The sequence below is a fragment of the Pleurodeles waltl genome, chromosome 4_1 (genome assembly GCF_031143425.1).
Source record: "Pleurodeles waltl isolate 20211129_DDA chromosome 4_1, aPleWal1.hap1.20221129, whole genome shotgun sequence".
Lineage (NCBI taxonomy): Eukaryota > Metazoa > Chordata > Amphibia > Caudata > Salamandridae > Pleurodeles > Pleurodeles waltl.
In genome coordinates, this window is record NC_090442.1 from 832,777,379 (window position 1) to 832,796,676 (window position 19,298).

A 19,298-nucleotide genomic window follows, 5' to 3' on the forward strand; every position below is an offset into this window, starting at 1 on the left:
CAGACTCCCAGACCATATACTCTTATGGCTACCCTGCACTTACAATGTCTAAGGTTTTGCTTAGACATTGTAGGGGCACAGTGCTCATGCACTGGTGCCCTCACCTATGGTATAGTGCACCCTGCCTTAGGGCTGTAAGGCCTGCTAGAGGGGTGACTTATCTATACTGCATAGGCAGTGTGAGGTTGGCATGGCCTCCTAAGGGGTGCCATGTCGACTTACTCATTTTGTCCTCACCAGCACACACAAGCTGGCAAGCAGTCTGTGCTGAGTGAGGGGTCCCCAGGGTGGCATAAGATATGCTGCAGCCCTTAGAGACCTTCCCTGGCATCAGGGCCCTTGGTACCAGGGGTAATAGTTACAAGGGACTTACCTGGATGCCAGGGTGTGCCAATTGTGTAAACAAAAGTACAGGTTAGGGAAAGAACACTGGTGCTGGTGCCTGGTTAGCAGGCCTCAGCACACTTTCAATTCAAAACATAGCATCAGCAAAGGCAAAAAGTCAGGGGGGTAACCATGCCAAGGAGGCATTTCCTTACACATGTCAACACTGGATTTAAAAGATGCGTATATTCACATACCCATGCATCTCACAGAAGATACCTCAGGTTTGTTATACAATGAAAACATTACCAATTCAATGTGTTACCCTTCGGGATAACAGCACCCAGAGTAATTACAAAATGCCTTGCTGTAGCAGCAGCATACATAAGGAGACAACACACGCATTTATTCCCATATCTCGACGATTGGCTAATAAAGGCCAACACTCGAGCAGTGTCAAGATCACACGTTACGTAATAGATACCCTAAACACACTAGGGTTTTCAATAAACTAGCAAAATTCACACTTGCAACCGTCACACATTCCACAATACTTGGGAGCTACACTCAACACTCAAAAAGCGATTGCAAGTCCAAGCCCACAAAGGGTACAATCATTCCACACCATGGTACCAAAAATACAACCAAATCAGTGTTAGTCAGATTTGTGATGAAACTCCTAGGCATGATGGCATCATGCATCGCAAATGTCCCAAACGCACAGTTACACATGCAGTGCCTTGCAAAACAATGGTCACAGGCACAGGGTCATCTCCAAGATCTAGTGTTGATAGACCGCCAATCACTATTCGCTTCAGTGGTGGAACCCCATAAATTTAAACAAAAGGGCAGCCTTTTGACCCTGTGCCTCACGCCATTCTCAACAGATGCATCAATGATTGAGTGGGTAGCACACCTCAATCACAGTATACAAGGACAGTGGGACAACAAGCAAACAGCCACACAAATCACTTAGAGCTGCTAGCAGTCTTTCTAGCGCTAAAAGCTTTTCAACCTCTTCTGGCTCACACACATTCTTGTCAAAACAGACAATATGTCATCAATGTACTACTTAAACAGGGCAAACACATCACAAATTTGCCTCTTAGCACAAAACATTTGGCATTGGGCAATTCACAACAACATTCGCCTAATAGCTCAATACATCCCAGGGATTCACAATTAATTAGCAGACCAGCTCAGTCGGGATCACCAGCAAACCCATGCATCCCCATGTACTACAAAAACACGGACACCAGACCAAGAACTGTTCGCCACAAACCAAAACTCAAAATGCCAAAACTTTGCGTCCAGGTACCCACACCATCAGTCCAAGGGCAATGCTCTATGGATCAACTGGTTGGGGATATTTGCTAACGTTATTTCACCGTTTCATTTAAACCAAACAGTGGAACTCCCAGTCTTCTTCCCATATCTAGACTCTGTGGCAGAAAGAGCACTGCATACATTAGATATAAAAAGAGCTCTAATGTACTATATGGACAGAACAAAACCATTTTGTAAAACTAAACAGTTTTTCGCATTCCAGAAACCCCCATACTGGTAACCCTATATCCAAACAAGGCATAGCCAGATGGATAGTGAAATGTATACAAACGTTTTACCTAAAAGCTAAGAACTCATTACACCAAAGGCACACTCCACTAGAAAGAAAGGAGCAACAATGGCCTTTCTAGGTAACCTACCAATGACAGATTTGTAAGGCAGCCACTTGGTCCACACCTCATACTTTTACCAAACACTACTGTGTAGATGTGTTAGCAACACAAGCTACAGTAGGACAGGCTGTACTAAGAACATTACTTCAAACAACTTCAACTCCTACAGGCTGACCACTGCTTTGGGGAGGATTACTGCTTTGTAGTCTATGCACAGCATGTGTATCTGCAGCTACACATGCCACCGAAAGGAAAATGTCACTTACCCAGTGTACATCTGTTCGTGGCATGTTCCGCTGCAGATTCACGTGCCCTCCCACCTCCTATGTAGCTGTTAGAGTTGCAATTAGAAATTGTACATATGTAAATAAACATTCCTTTTTTTAACTTTGTACATACATATTTATTGCATGGACATCTTTACTATTATCTCTCCTATCTTACGCTGCGGGAAAACCATCTAAGATGGAGTCGATGCCCATGAACAATGGAGCTGAAAGGGAGGAGTCACTCTGTCCTGTGACTCAGACTTCTTCGAAAAAAAACAACTTGTAACACTCGGAGCCCAACACTAAATGGCAGGAACAGTGCACAGCATGTGAATCTGCAACGTAACATGCCACAAACAGATGTACACTGGGTAAGTGTCCTTTTTTATATATAAAATATATCTCCCATATTTGATGGCCAGAATGGAACCTTAATATGGCTCCTTTCTAGACTATCGACTCCTGAGAAAATTGGTCTAGTTTTTGTGCCATTGTAGCAACTGATGACTTGTAGATTAATCAGGAGGTTTTACATTTAAATGTTCAAGTAAGATAACGAAATGGCTAGAATTCCCTATCCAGGTTGTCATGAAAATGTACCTCGTCCAGAAAACTTTTTTTCCCCACTGGCACAGTGTAGGAAGTTGGCTCTGTATGTGCTATTTCAAAGTAAGGAATAGCATGCACAGAGTCCAAGGGTACCCCTTAGAGGTAAAATAGTGGTAAAAATAGATAATACTAATGCTCTATTTTGTGGTAGTGTGGTCGAGCAGTAGGCTTATCCAAGGAGTAGTGTTAAGCATTTGTTGTACATACACATAGACAATAAATGAGGTACACACACTCAGAGACAAATCCAGCCAATAGGTTTTGTTATAGAAAAATATCTTTTCTTAGTTTATTTTAAGAACCACAGGTTCAAATTTAACATGTAATATCTTGTTTGAAAGGTATTGCAGGTAAGTACATTAGGAACTTTGCATCATTTCAATTGCATGTATACTTCAAGTTATTCACAAATAGCTACTTTAAAAGTGGACACTTAGTGCAATTTTCACAGTTCCTGGGGGAGGTAAGTTTTTGTTAGTTTTACCAGGTAAGTAAGACACTTACAGGGTTCAGTTCTTGGTCCAAGGTAGCCCACCGTTGGGGGTTCAGAGCAACCCCAAAGTCACCACACCAGTAGCTCAGGGCCGGTCAGGTGCAGAGTTCAAAAGTGGTGCCCAAAACGCATAGGCTAGAATGGAGAGAAGGGGGTGCCCCGGTTCCGGTCTGCTTGCAGGTAAGTACCCGCGTCTTCGGAGGGCAGACCAGGGGGGTTTTGTAGGGCACCGGGGGGGACACAAGTCCACACAGAAATTTCACCCTCAGCAGCGCGGGGGCGGCCGGGTGCAGTGTAGAAACAAGCGTCGGGTTTGTAATGTTAGTCTATGAGAGATCTCGGGATCTCTTCAGCGCTGCAGGCAGGCAAGGGGGGGATTCCTCGGGGAAACCTCCACTTGGGCAAGGGAGAGGGACTCCTGGGGGTCACTTCTCCAGTGAAAGTCCGGTCCTTCAGGTCCTGGGGGCTGCGGGTGCAGGGTCTCTCCCAGGCGTCGGGACTTTAGGTTCAAAGAGTCGCGGTCAGGGGAAGCCTCGGGATTCCCTCTGCAGGCGGCGCTGTGGGGGCTCAGGGGGGACAGGTTTTGGTACTCACAGTCGGAGAGTAGTCCGGGGGTCCTCCCTGAGGTGTTGGTTCTCCACCAGCCGAGTCGGGGTCGCCGGGTGCAGTGTTGCAAGTCTCACGCTTCTTGCGGGGAGATTGCAGGGTCTTTAAAGCTGCTCCTTGAAACGAAGTTGCAGTCTTTTTGGAGCAGGTCCGCTGTCCTCTGGAGTTTCTTGTCTTTTTCGAAGCAGGGCAGTCCTCAGAGGAGTCAGAGGTCGCTGGTCCCTTGGAAGGCGTCGCTGGAGCAGAGTTCTTTGGAAGGCAGGAGACAGGCCGGTGAGTTTCTGGAGCCAAGGCAGTTGTCGTCTTCTGGTCTTCCTCTGCAGGGGTTTTCAGCTAGGCAGTCCTTCTTCTTGTAGTTGCAGGAATCTAATTTTCTAGGGTTCAGGGTAGCCCTTAAATACTAAATTTAAGGGCGTGTTTAGGTCTGGGGGGTTAGTAGCCAATGGCTACTAGCCCTGAGGGTGGGTACACCCTCTTTGTGCCTCCTCCCAAGGGGAGGGGGTCACAATCCTAACCCTATTGGGGGAATCCTCCATCTGCAAGATGGAGGATTTCTAAAAGTTAGAGTCACTTCAGCTCAGGACACCTTAGGGGCTGTCCTGACTGGCCAGTGACTCCTCCTTGTTTTTCTCATTATTTTCTCCGGCCTTGCCGCCAAAAGTGGGGCCTGGCCGGAGGGGGCGGGCAACTCCACTAGCTGGAGTGTCCTGCTGGGTTGGCACAAAGGAGGTGAGCCTTTGAGGCTCACCGCCAGGTGTGACAATTCCTGCCTGGGAGAGGTGTTAGCATCTCCACCCAGTGCAGGCTTTGTTACTGGCCTCAGAGTGACAAAGGCACTCTCCCCATGGGGCCAGCAACATGTCTCGGTTTGTGGCAGGCTGCTAAAACTAGTCAGCCTACACAGATAGTCGGTTAAGTTTCAGGGGGCACCTCTAAGGTGCCCTCTGTGGTGTATTTTTCAATAAAATGTACACTGGCATCAGTGTGCATTTATTGTGCTGAGAAGTTTGATACCAAACTTCCCAGTTTTCAGTGTAGCCATTATGGTGCTGTGGAGTTCGTGTTTGACAGACTCCCAGACCATATACTCTTATGGCTACCCTGCACTTACAATGTCTAAGGTTTTGTTTAGACACTGTAGGGGTACCATGCTCATGCACTGGTACCCTCACCCATGGTATAGTGCACCCTGCCTTAGGGCTGTAAGGCCTGCTAGAGGGGTGTCTTACCTATACTGCATAGGCAGTGAGAGGCTGGCATGGCACCCTGAGGGGAGTGCCATGTCGACTTACTCGTTTTGTCCTCACTAGCACACACAAGCTGGCAAGCAGTGTCTCTGTGCTGAGTGAGAGGTCTCCAGGGTGGCATAAGACATGCTGCAGCCCTTAGAGACCTTCCTTGGCATCAGGGCCCTTGGTACTAGAAGTACCAGTTACAAGGGACTTATCTGGATGCCAGGGTCTGCCAATTGTGGATACAAAAGTACAGGTTAGGGAAAGAACACTGGTGCTGGGGCCTGGTTAGCAGGCCTCAGCACACTTTCAATTGTAAACATAGTATCAGCAAAGGCAAAAAGTCAGGGGGCAACCATGCCAAGGAGGCATTTCCTTACACACAGGAAAGCAAGTATATTGTCTCCAAAAACTATCCATTTTAATCAGACATAATTATAGTAAATGTCCCTAGTGCTGTACAATAAATGTAAAATATATTCTCAAACTGCTGCCCCAACTTTCATGTATGCCTCTGTTTGTTCCATGAAGTGTATTTGCACCCATGAGTTTAGGCCTTTATATTAAGATTAACAAGCCTGTTCGTTCTAACATGTTTGAGAATCTTCCCTAGAAAAGTTCCAACTATACACAATACTCACTCGCTTTTTAGCCATTAGGTTGCAAAAAAGGCGTGAGGTGGGGAAATGGAAATCAGTGTGGTATATGCTGACCCAGATTTGTACCGGTCAGTTTGCCAGTCTCCCTGTATTATCTTGGATCATGTATCTATAAATAATACAAATAGTTGGCAATTGATTATACCTTTAACCACCATTCTTATGAATAATACATAATCAGCCCTGTATGGGGAAGTTATCCTGGAGGACCAGTGCTATCGTTTCCTAGAACTGAGGTTGTCTCATGGGCACAGATGGACTTAATGTAACCTGCATCTGTTCAGATTACAGTACTTTGCTTTTTTGCACTCGGTGCTTGTCTGGTTCATGAATTGCTACATATAGGCATCTGCAGATACAAGCTGCTGAAATGCTGGTGGCATGTGAAACTGAACTGACCCAAACAGTATCCCATTATTTGCAGCCAGGACTATTGGGTGTGGTCTCTGTGTTTAACTAATGTACTGCCTCCAGGGCTGCTGTGGATTTTCAAGTGCCCAGAGTTGCTGCTTATTGACAGTGCACACTTTACATAATGCAGCTCATGGTTGATTATTTTTATGTAACCTTTGACTAGCCCATGTTGGCACTTTAAATGTTCTACAGTGGCTAAAAGTAATGCTACCTCATCAGATGGACTGTGAAGCTCAATTACCTTGGCGATCAGCCAGAACCAGCTGCCCAACTCCGAATGGGATGATTGTGGCAGAGTATGATGGTACCCTAATCCTATGTTAGATGATTTGCTGCCTGAACTAACCAAATTTAACAGCCAAAAAGGTATTAAGTCAAATCTGGCGTCTCTGAGCAATATTGTTTCTCACAGTGCTATTAATCCTAAAAGGGATAATTGCTCCACGTATTCTGGATACTAGACCAACCAAGAATTTTAAAAATGTCTTAACAAAATATACAAGTTGGGGAGCATTTTTGTAATTTTTAAAACATTTGCTACACTGTTAGGAGCCACACTGCTCAATTTGGGGGTTTGTGGGCGGGGAGGTTAATGTAGGAATGGTATACCACATTTGGTGAAGACTCCTCCCCCCTCCCCTAAGAATCATAGAAATTGTGCTCAGCAGGGTGACTTCTAGGCAGTACGGTATTTTTTGGTGCAAGGAAGATCTTGGTCAGGGGTCTTTAGAGATTTCTGGCTGGAGGCACTTAAGTTTCTTCACTTTTTCCTTCTGGGATTTCCTCTGAAGAAATACCTGAAGCTTTCATGCAATCTTAAATTTACACTTTTGGAGGGAATGTACCTAGAACTGTCTACCCCAATGCTTGTGTGGTCTCTTGACTCATAAGCCTGTTTGCTGGATGTTACGAAGTGGAGAGTCAGGAAGGTTGACTGCCTGAAGGGTGAAATTGGCAGTTGAGCTTCAACACCTAGCTTGGAGGTAGTGTCTACATGTTTTTCCCACCCCTGACTCTTGCTTTCACCACTCAGTGGTGATTGGATAATCAGTCACTGGTGCTCAGTCAAGAGGCCTATTGGAACAGTTTCGTACCAAGGTCTTGACGTCAAGAGAATTGTAGCATGGTTGGAGGCATGCTTGGGAGCAGGTGACTCATGCGTTGCTCGGTCTTCCATAGTCTTTCTTGACTTGCCATCGTCATGCACTTGGAAAAGTCTCTACAAAGACTTCAGCCTCATAGGCTCTGGGTGCCAATGGATCAGCCACCTTTTTCACATGAAATGTTGTAGCTGCCAAAGGTGGCTGTGGGCAGCTGTTTTCTCCAGGCTGTGCACTGAAGAGCACTAAGGAACTTGAATTGGTTAGAAGATCCCATCAAGAAGCAGTGGAGATCAGTCCCACCAGTTTAATAGACTGACCCCTCAATATTGTCACTCTGCAGTTTGGCATGAGCTGTCTCAAGCATCGCCTCAGCTCAGTTGATCTCTTAACATTTTCCCCAGCTTGGATTACCCACAGTCCATTAGACATCCAAATTAACTCCAAAGGTGCCGGCTTATTTTTGAGCCACACAAGAAACCAAACATGACCAGTGAACGTTGGTCACCTGGTACCAAGCCTCTTGGAATCTACGATGAGCACGTCTGTTAATATTTCTCCATACAGTGAGAAAGTGGCTAGAGAAATTCAGGTTTTTGGATGCTTATCGAAGGTTTACGATCTATTGGGATTCTCCTTTGGTAGTTAATGCAAAGAAGAAATCCAGTGCGGCAGGTTCTACCTTTTGAAGCCTCTCTGGCAAAAGAGCAGACAAAGGATTCTAGAGCTGGTTTTGTTACTTAGTTGTCTTTCAGCACTGCCAGTTGCTTTTTAAGCTCTTATGAGTTCCTTTAGTAGTTTATGAACCAACTTTTGGAGCACTAGAGGTTTTTGTGTTAATCATTGAGGGATGATTACTTCATATAGCTTGACTAGGGCTGTGCAGAATCTAGCTGACCTAGCCACTGCTATCCTACCCTTATTCTTTGATGCCACATGCTCAGTAAAAAATGTTGGACTTTAGGCTTAGACTTGGTTCATAGTCTTCCTGGAACCAAGGTATCATGCATGCACATTCCTGGACATGCTTAACCAACTCCATTGGTGGTACGAGAGAATCTCATGTAGGTCAGTTTCATCCTTTAGCTCCTCATTTGGTCAGCCCTAATTCCGGAATTGGCTTGCTTCCAACTGAAGGAAGCCATGTCCTGCTTAAGCCTCTAGTCTCGTTCTTGGTGGTGCACTTTTGAGGAGATGAGTTTCTCCAAGCTTTATCACTTCAACCCAAGATTATCTCGAAGTTTCAGTTAAGCCAGTTATCTTGCCAGTCAATTGTGACATCCAGACCACCTCCAGGTGTTTCAGTCCCAGGACTGGTGATCAGGCCAGACCTGCTTTGTAGGATGTAGGCCAAATCGTCTATTGCTGAGCTTGATTGCATGGCTCCTGAATTCATGGCACATGGGTACAAAGCTGCCAGATGACTCAATGAGGCAAAAACATGTATTTTTTTTTTGTATTGGTTTCTTCTGAGGGTTTGCAGCTGTTTAGGTATGTTGTGGCCAAATAAATCAGCAGGGTCATTGGTTTGATGGCAGGTAGTCTCATTTTCTATATGCCCTGTGTCTGTGAAATTTTGGGCAGCAAGGCTCCCTACCTTCATTTCAGCATGTGGTCTGTTTTAGTGTTTTTACAATCTGGGTGACGTGCCAGATTATGAAAACTAAGGAAGGTGTCTACATCTTAGAGTAAGAACAGAAAGGAACCCTTAGTGTAAGGGTCAAATACACAAAACCGCAGCAAAGTGATAAAAGATTTTGCACCAGAAGTCACTCAATCCAAAGAACGATTGACCTAGGATGTCCACAGATGTATCAACCAAATCACCAAGGGGAATCTTGTCAGTTTGCTGTTTCCTTTGTGTATTTGACCTTTACACTAAGTTCTCCTTTCTGCTCTTGCTCTAAAATGCTTACACCTTCCTTAGGTTCACCCCTTGGTCTGAGCTGTACACCCATCTTTCACCAAAGTGGTCAGAGGTTGCATCTTTCCAGAGTAAGGCAAATGCACTTCCTAACTGGACTGGCTAATGCCTGAGGTTCCTCATCTCAAATGGACAACCCACCCCTTTCTGGTATCTAGGTTTCGTTGAACTTGAACAGTGTGTCCTTTTTTTGAAGAATTTGTTCCATCAGCGTACATGACCTAACCCCATATAATAAACTAAACCCACCCACCCCCACAAAAACCAGTCAGTAAGTCACTTCAAGAAGACCTTTCAAAAGGGATCTTGTTTCTTACCCCTGGACATCTTGGCCTTTCCAGATTGTTTCACCAACCCTTAGTTGTCCTAGCTGTACCTTGCAGCAGGAATGAGTTCAGTTTTTGTCCAGAGTGGTGGTAAGCATTGTTGGTGTAGAAAGGGACAGTCCGTTCTCTATCCTTTTTCCTTGCCACTGTACTTTGAAGATAAAGGAAAATTCCCTTCCGTTTGACCTGCCTCAAAAGATGTCCTTTCTTCCTGGCAGTAAAAGTCATCCGTCTCAACTTAAGAGTCCAGTAAAATGCATCTCTAACACAACTAGATCTGTCCCAGCTCTAACCACATATAGGTAGAAAGGGTTCTAAGCTTGTTCTTAAGGTACTTGTGAGTACTTAGTTTACACTGTAGGTTGCTAAGCAAATTGTAGTGCATCCTAGCACCTTATACATAGAGCACTAAAGGATCCATGTGATTCAGATGTGCTGTATAGCAGGAGGAATATTTGTTTTCTATGCATAATGGCATAGAGTAGGAGTAAGTCTAGTGTTTATATTCTTGAAAGGCCACCTATCTACTGAGAGCCAAAGTGTTAATACAGCTGATTATATGGAACAAGGGCTTTCTCCAGCAACCTGTACTGATTGACCACTGGCAATCAATACTCTTTGTGACCATCTCGGCATTAGTAATATGGCAAATGTGGTTGGTATGGCCCAATACACCCATACCTGGCAGAACCTCAGTAAAGTTCAAAGCCCAAGTATGATTTGCATACCTTTGATCTATAAAACAAACCTATGCAAACAAATTAAAGCCATAATACCATAGCTGATACCATTGTATTGAGGTTTTTCATCAACCTGTGCATCCTAGTATTTTCGTCAACGTGCATTCTTAAATTCTTTATAGTTTAGGTTGACTATCTAATGTCAAGCCTTCCAGTCTTAACTAATTCTCATAAATATCTCTAGGAGCCTTGAATTTATTCAATTGCATTTCGTTTTTATGTTCACGTAAATCTCTGCATCTCGGTAATATTTGACCATATTAGTTCTATAGTGTTGACTGTCTCAAGCAAGTTTTTTACAGTCTTTATTTTTAGACCTTTCACAGAAGGGTACATATTTTATTTAGGAGTCGTACATTTTAATCCTAAGGGTTGAACAAATAATCTTCCTGGTTAAGATGTTTCTTCAGGGAACCTGAACCGACTAGAGGTAACTGGAGACATGTCTTATTTAGGAACTGATGTTGCATCTTCCGACTCTCCTATAATGCCTCTAGACAGTTACTCACTGGAAGTGTCAAGCCACAAAGTTCTGAGAAGCTTGCTAGCTTGAAGCCTGGTCTGGCATGATATTTACCTGGGGTTGAGGCTGTGGAATAGTGTTAACCTTCTGCAAAGAGGGAGATGAGAAAAAGCAGTATGTGCCTGCGCCATAAAAAATGGTCGCTCCTTTGGTAGAAACTTTTTCAGTCCTGACTGTTGCAGGCATTCAGTCCATCAGTGAAAGTGCACGATTGTTTTTTCCTAGAATTTTTTGAAGGACCTTTCGTTTATTGTATTCTCAAGCCAAAATGCAAACCCTTTTGTACAGAATTCTGATATACCAGGTTTTACCGTTGGTGGACACTTACATGGTTCTAGACCATAAGAAGGCACAATTTTGCAAACGGATCCACTTTTCAAACTACCACACTAATGATTGATTCAATTTCACAATGTATTCAAGGGATGATATTAAAGTCTGCAACTGATAATACTTGTGTAGGTCTTTAGTTTTTTTTAAGGCAAGGGCCCTTTTTGCCAACATCACTTCAACACACACTACTTGCCACTAGTACCTAGGTTTTTCAGCTGACAGCGCTTGGAACCTGTTTAGCACGCACCCAGTGCACTTTCCCTAAAACAAGGTAAAATGGTCTAATTACATACAATTGACACTTCAGCACCCCTGTAAGTCCCTAGTAAGTTGGACCCCTGGTACATAGGGTATGGGTACTAGAGGGTCCCTAAATGCTGCTGCATGCATTGCTACCCTAAGGAACTCCCTACAAATTGCATGGACTGCTATTGTATGCACTGACATGGTGCAAACTGTGTGAAGACATGGCACAATGTGTGAAAACACATCACTCAAACACAGTGACTTTGGTATGGCACACAATGTAAGTCACCCCTTCAGCAGGCCTTGGCGCTATAAGGCCAGGTACATTATTTTGTGAACATACCTGCATGAACAGATATGCCTCTGCAATGTCTGGTTCTATTACTAGATACCGCATGTGAACAGGGAGGCATCGTAAGGTATCAGACCTTAAAAAAGCATAATGTTACTAGACCTGCAGGCCGAGTAGCTTGAATAATCTACTTGACCTTACTGTAATGTATTTAGCCCGGAAACCAGTCTCATTGTGTGATCCTAGGCAAATTGTTTTTTTTAGTCTCCCTTTTCTTAATTCTCGCATGAGTGCACCTTCATTTAGGAGTTCAGCATTTCTGTTGGGGAAAAAAAACAGAAAAATCCTCTTGTTTGATTGAATACACTAAACATTTGCTCCATGCATAATAAAGCTAGCCCACATATAGGGTACACTTGATCCATGCATGACCTGCCTCTTAGTTTACTAATAGCTTTGCCATCAGGACAGGAGTTTCCTGGGTTATGCTTACACTCACTTTTAATATATTACTAAAGCATGATGTAATGCACTCATTTACAGACAGTAAATTTCCAAGAAATGTCCAAAAACCTTCCCACTAACTTTCAGCTTTACTGATAAAACTATGTTTGTGAAAATTGGTTTTCAGAAACCATTTATCATTTGCACATCACCAAGTAGTGTTCTGACACTTTCATCCTAATAAAATATTTTTCCCATCACAAGTACAAAAATTGCCTTTCACAGCTACTGAAACATATTTTGAAATGTTTGTAAAGTTGACTTAGTTTCCTGAATGTTAAGAAAAAGGTGATACCAAAGCTTTTCACTTCACATAGGTCACAGTTCACCTTACAAAATCCTTAAACTCTGCAGTCACAAGGAAAAGTGTTTGCATTGCAAGAAGACAAACTGACGCTTCACCCCTCTGAACAGAGCAAATGTGACCAGGATACGATTTAAAGGCTTAATTGCTAATTCAGTTTCTGACTGAATTTATCACCTGTTTTGTCCACTCACCAGAAGGGTTGAGTGGAATCTAAAAATAGCTCAACCTCCTAAAATACTTACAGTGCGAGTGGTCGAGTAGATTTTTCGAGCCCTGGGTACGTATGGGCACTGCTCATTACAAGTTACCCATGTATACAATGGCTTCTCTGAAACCTATGGGGGTCTGGTATCAAACACCAGTTTTGAATTTATTATGAAATGCACCCAAAGGGCACCCCAGAAGTGCCCCCTAAAACCTAGTGTGCTGGCTGAGTGGTATCCACTAGCCTGCCACCCCAGACAAGTTAGAGTGCAGGCTCTCCCCTTGAGCTGGGGGAGGAAATCAGAGGCCAGAAACAATGCATGCTTTGGGGGAAGGTATCTCCTCCAGCAGGATGGCTAGTAAATTAACATATCTGAGCTGGAGGCTTCAAAGCCTCTACTGCCCTTTGATATGAGACCCTGGCTTGTGCCAGACCAGTGCCCTGAGACCCTTTTGGCACCAGGACAGGAGGTAAATTGGTTATGCAGTACACATTTTGGACCTCCAGGCTAGACAAGCCCCTAAGGGTGTAGTGCCTGATTGTCTCCACGAAAGAAGGGTTCCACCTTCTTTGTTTTGGTTAAACTGGGTCAGGGAGTGGTCTTCGAGGGCTGTAGTCACCCCAGGGGTACTTAGCCCATTGGCTACTACTCTACATTCTCCCTAACACCTCTAAATTCATTATTTAGGTGGCCCCTTGACACCTGGAACTTTTGTCTGATTACAAGAATGACAAAAGAGCTGACCAGTGCAAGAACTGTGGACTAGTTGTGAACTTTGGTACCAAGCCCTACCTACCTGCTCTTGTCCCAACAGTTGCAAAGACCAGACTCATCCTGCAGCTTTGCAGCCTCCAAGTCTCAGAGGTTTGCCATCACTTAGCCAACCAGCCAGCATCTCACTTGAACTGGAGGAGCAACTTCCTTGCACCAGCCACTACACTTCAGTTCCTGATATTGCTGACCCATTGGCTCAATGGAAGGAGCTGCTTGCTAGGAAGAGTATTCTAAGGGTCCAGGAGTGCTACTCCATGAACCCATCCAGTCTTTGTGCAGAGGCGCCAGGTATGTTCACCATCTCAAACACTTGAGGTCCACTGCAAGCACAAATGCTTAGTGTTCAGTTTGAACACCACAACAACTTACCTGCACAACATGGGACTTGGAGGCCAGCTCCACGCCAGAAGTTGTCTTGCTGTACTTCCCCTATTGTGCAGGTACCTCAAACTGTGAGCCTCAAACATGCCAACCTGTCAAAACACTTATGCACCTGAGCATCCCCCCCCAAACACAAACACTCAGCCGGAGTGTTAAAACCAATGGTCTCTGGTCTGGAGGCCTTCGAGCAGAGCCCCACCTTGGATTCTGCCAGACCGGTCCCCACTTCCAGCCTTTTTACTACAGGAACATTTCCCTTTGACTACAGCCTGTAGCATCCAAGGCTACCTCTGCTGGAAGTACCTCTGCACCCAGACACACCTGGGCCGGTCAACCCAAACTGATGCTTTCTAGGACCTTGGCCCCTACTTAACCTTCTGTTCAGAAGAACAGTTTTTAGTTAGCAAGTGATCCTATGCATCTTATGTTTCTCCCATAGGATAACCAGCGTTCGAGGATCATGCCTCCAATCTGAGCTAGCAATTTAGTAACAAATTACAGGTGTTCAGAGTACTTACTGATCTACAAGATGTTGGTGTCTACATTTAACAAATGTATTTCTAAACTGGTCTCTAGTTTCTTCCCGAGTCTTGACACTGTTCAGCAAATGCTTAACACTAACCTCTGAAGGGTCTGCACTGCTCACCCACACTTCCACAAAGTATTTGGGATTATTAATTTACGACTGCTTCCTACAAGGCTCTCCCAGTATTGATTTCAAGCATGTTCCATAGAAAGGTTGCTAATGCCACAACTTTTTCTGAAACCCTGTTTGCACTTTACAGTCTTGCGAACTACACGTTCCAGCATTCCAAGCTTATTTCTTAACCTTCAACATATTCCCATGGCATGGGACTATGGAGCCACCTTGCTGATCTTGCCCAAACATGCTACTTGCTATTGGCTCTAATGTTAATGGGTATTCGATTACCATGCCCTAATGAGTGGTGCAGCAATCAGTGTGGATATAAACCTTGTCTTTACTTGCCATGATTGGCATTTGAGGACCCTTACTCCAGTCTACAGGATGTGATGGGCTACAAAACCTGGTATCTTGGCTTCCAAGATCTAAAGTTGATACAGGGCCATGTTCACCCACCCACTGTACAAAGTTGGAATCTGTGTGAAAGCCAGCATTCAAACGTGGTAGGCAGTCTCCTCAAATGTATGCAGTTTTCACTGAGCTGCTGCATATTGCTGTTCAGAAACAGTTTACTGGTCTTACCGATAAGCTGTCCTTGTTTTTTTTTTTTTCAGCCAGATATTCTCTTAACATCAGGTGGGCCTGGAATAAGTTGTTCTTCAGAACCGTTCACTTCTAACTAGTCCTAGTTTTCTATAATCTATGCAGACTTCAGTTAAGTCTCTTCTATACACTAATGCTTAAATGACCTTTCATTTTATAAATTTATTGTAACTCTGGGATCCTGCATACAGGAGTGATTAGCAAGTGCCTATTAACATGATTGGCAAACTATGAATACAGTTAACATTCATGCTCCACACTTTAGAGGCTAAATCGGGCATAGTGTTTAACTTCCCCCTTGATCACTGTTCTACCGCAGCCTATTTGGTGTGCCCCTTGGAAATGCTCATTGGTCGAAGGCTGCTGCTACATTACTTTTCCTACCCAGGTAAAAGGGGGTTGGCATTTACCTACACCAGCAGTTGTGCAACTTCTGATGACCCTGTGCTATAAGTGTAAGCATTTTGAGATGTACTTTTTTTCCACTTGAGGTGGGAAAGTTCAATTTGCAATGTCTATTTGGTATCCAAGTCCCTGCAGTAGGCTAAGGAGTTGTCTTTGACTCATAGGTCAATCTAGTTTTCATTGAATGCTAGTCCCTGAAACTTGTGCAGTGCTCTAACAGTCCAATACATTGTGGTTCCTAGCTTTCACAATTCAGCCAGTTTAAACAAACTCCTTTAGAGCATTCTCAATGTTGGCAGCTCATCACAATCTCTTGTTCCATCAAATTTGGAAGTGAAGTGTAGAAACCTTAGTTAAAAATTACTCTGGTTTATCCGGTTCCTATACCAAAGTGAAAAACTGTCAGCCTATCTTAAAATTATATTGTGTTTTTCTATACATGTAATTTGTATATGTGCTGTCCTACAATTGTGCAATTCTAAATTCTAATGCCATTTCTCTTGCAGAAGGATCAGAATCCAGCAGAGTGCAAGCAGCAGTGAAGCAGTGTGTAAATAAGTGGCCTTGAGGATTTACCTGCACTGTAATAGCCTACACAATTAGTTACTTGCAGCCTTATGTTTTTGTATTTCTTGGTAGAATCAAGTAAATGAATTTTTGTTAAAATATAAATAAAACATTTAAAGAACAAGTTATAAATGTAAGACTCCATTCTACTTAGAATTTAAGGCTCATTTTCTTGCATATTTAAAATGCAGAAAATCCCAGCATGAATGGTAATTCACTGCTCCATTGTTTGGTTCCTGTGACGTCTTGTCATGTAGTTTTGGACTGCAGCCTTGGAGGGGGTAACACTGTTTTCCAAGAACTATTTAAGAGTACCATCTCCTCGAACCAAAGTACTTCAGCCCAGTAGTTGGGGGGCGGTTTGTCTGCTTGCACTAGTTGTGCCTTTCCATTTCCATCTCTACCAATGCAGTAATATGCGCTCATTAGACTGCATTTTGAATCTGACTATTTACAATACTAATGCACCTGGCAAAACGGATAACACAGACCATGTCTAACGTTCATAACCGCTTGTTTGCAATGGGTTTTGTATTTTATGTGACGGTGATATACAAATAAAATCTAGTCACCTTTAAGGTTATATACCACTGGGGTGTGAATAAAACCTAGTATTTTCAGAAAAAAGGTATTTGGTGTTTTTCTGTGTAAACATGCTAGATAAATTGGTCCTTTAAAATTGTGCATTAAACCTAGCATAATGCACTTTATTCTACCAATGGTAAGTATGTTTTCCACTCCATTTACGTGGATGCAGTATGGCTTGCACCATATGGGTAAGTAGTCCACGTTGGCTCTACTTCCTGTGGGGCTGCATGGTGAGAGCCTTTTGACTCCTTGATATTGCAAAAAACTGTATTGCATTGTTCTGAATGAAACACTGTTTGCTCCTACGTGCACAAACCATTGTTTGTCCATGTGTCAAGAAGCAGATATTGCCTGTCACTTCAATGCCTCTGGACAGCAACTCTGATTTTGAGTACCTTACTGTCCTTCATGCAATTGCTTTGGCTTTCTATTGTAAAGCCTTGCTTTTCCCTTTCATGATTCTTGCAGATGCCCAGTTCATATGGCATATGTTCCAGGGCCAGAACAGACTAATTGGAAAAATGTAAGGCTGGAGCCTGATTGAGCTTTGACAGCATTTAGTGAATTTGGGGCAAGGACTGAAGGCAGAGTATTGCCATCCCTAGAAGCACCTATTGTATGCCAGTTATCCAGCACTGGATTTTTTTGCTTAGCTCTATTCACCCTTCGGTTTGTTGGGAGTACACAATGCATTAGGAAGTGTGGGAGGCTTTTTGAGCTTGACTTCTGGCTACTTGGAATCACCAGTCTAACAGGTGCCACTCTAGGAGGCTCAGCTGGGATTAATCTATACAGTTCTCACCTTTGCACATGCATGTATATAATATATTAGGTGTTCAAAGGGCCACACTGGTACTGAAACAGTAGTACTAAGCTAAATTGGTTCCTTTAACTTGCTCAGTCCTGAGGTTTTTAAGTAACATTGGCAAAAACTCATTGACTTTTTTAGGAGTCAGAATAGGTTGAAGTAGGTTTGAATTAGACTAGCTGTATGAGATACCAAATGTCGTTCTACCCTACACTACTGTGCTGATGGGACTACCTTCAGGTGGATTACAGGCTCGAATAATGTGGATAACCACATATGAATCAAAAACATTAAGTTTTGAGGATTGGACATATTGCCACCCCATTTGCTTGCTGGAAATATATTCCGAATTATGCAAAAGAGATTAATGGTATAATGGCCCACATGCTAATATGGGGATGCGAATTATAATTGTCAGTAAAGTTTTGGTCAGTCATTTATATACATGTTGGAGCGGAATCAGTATGGGATTGGGGCACTGTGTACATTGAACTATAAGGATTGTCATTTTTTGATAAAGGTTTCACTGATCTGAGCACTACAATGTATTGATGTTGCCCTCTTGTTACTCACAGTATGTCATTGCTTTGAACAAAGACATTCCTTGGACCCTCAAACATCCACTTTTTGGGGACAGTACTAGACGTCTAGTCTAAAGATGGGTTTATGATTAACCAGCTTGGTCAAATGATAGCAACTGAATAAATTGGTCCTTATGCCTCAAGTTGCTTTTAGGGGTATCATGCTTTTAATGCCATACTGTCCACCTACATACAAGGCCTTTCCAGAGGAAACTAGACAAGCAATGCATACAAAGGCAAGACTTGCCGATATGTCAGTGACAACACTAGCCTTACTATTGTGGACTCTGCACAGAAATACAGCTATAGTTCTAACATTATTCACAGAATCCTTATGGATTCTTGCAAGACTTATTGGTCATTGGCATGAGGTTGTTGGAGAAACCTTCATATCATGCTGAAACTTAAGTTTTAATGGCATGTGGTTGTAGATACACTTGCTGTGCATGTGCGTGCCTTCTAGTGTTGGGTTCGGAGTAGTGCAACTTAGTCGATACTGTGACTCAAAAAATTCGAACGACTCCTCTTGGTGATAGTGTGCATGGGCATCCAGTCCTGTGTTCCCCCTGCTCTGAGTTCTTTGCTTGATACAGTCCAAAACCTGTTTCGCTCAGTCTTCTCTTCTGCAATGCAATTGTTTTCGAACACTATGTTCGATGGCATCTGTCGCTGTAGATATGCATGTTCTGCAATAGCTCGCCATCTGGTGTTGGGCCGGAGTGTTACAAGTTGTTTTTCTTCGAAGAAGTCTTTCGAGTCACGGGACCGAGTGACTCCTCCTTTTGTCTCCATTGCGCATGGGCGTCGACTCCATCTTCGATTGTTTTTTTTCCGCCATCGGGTTCTGACGTGTTCCTGTCGATCCGAGTTTCGGAACGGAAAATTAGCTAATTTCGGAAGATTTTCGTCGGTTTTGTTGCGTTCGGGATCGGCGTACTTAGATTCCACACCGCATCGAAGATCGAAGAGCTCCGGTGCCCTTCGGGGTAGTTTTTCGGGGCCCGGTCGGCCCGACCGCGTGCTGAAGAACGCCGATGGAACGGACCCCGTTCCGTTTCTGCCCCAAATGCCACAATAAATACCCCTACACAGACCAACACTTGGTCTGCAACCTGTGCCTGCACCTGAGCACAGCGAAGACACCTGCGAGGCCTGTCGTGCG

The 19,298-nt window shown here is 43.7% G+C and overlaps 1 protein-coding gene across 4 annotated transcripts in view; it reads left to right on the plus strand.

Annotated features, from left to right (window-relative positions):
• The window catches only part of NAP1L1 (nucleosome assembly protein 1 like 1), a 73,522-nt gene extending 56,736 nt beyond the window's left edge, over window positions 1-16,786 (plus strand). For 3 of the 4 annotated variants that reach the window (XM_069229579.1, XM_069229577.1, XM_069229578.1), the window contains one exon: window positions 16,099-16,786. Coding sequence is in view for 2 of the 4 variants with exons in the window: in XM_069229577.1 (XP_069085678.1) it covers window positions 16,099-16,134 (36 nt within the window). In the remaining 2 variants the exon portion in view is untranslated. The remainder of the gene's footprint in view (window positions 1-16,098) is intronic. The other variant, XM_069229580.1, reaches the window with a different exon arrangement.
• The last annotated feature ends 2,512 nt before the right edge of the window (window positions 16,787-19,298 follow it).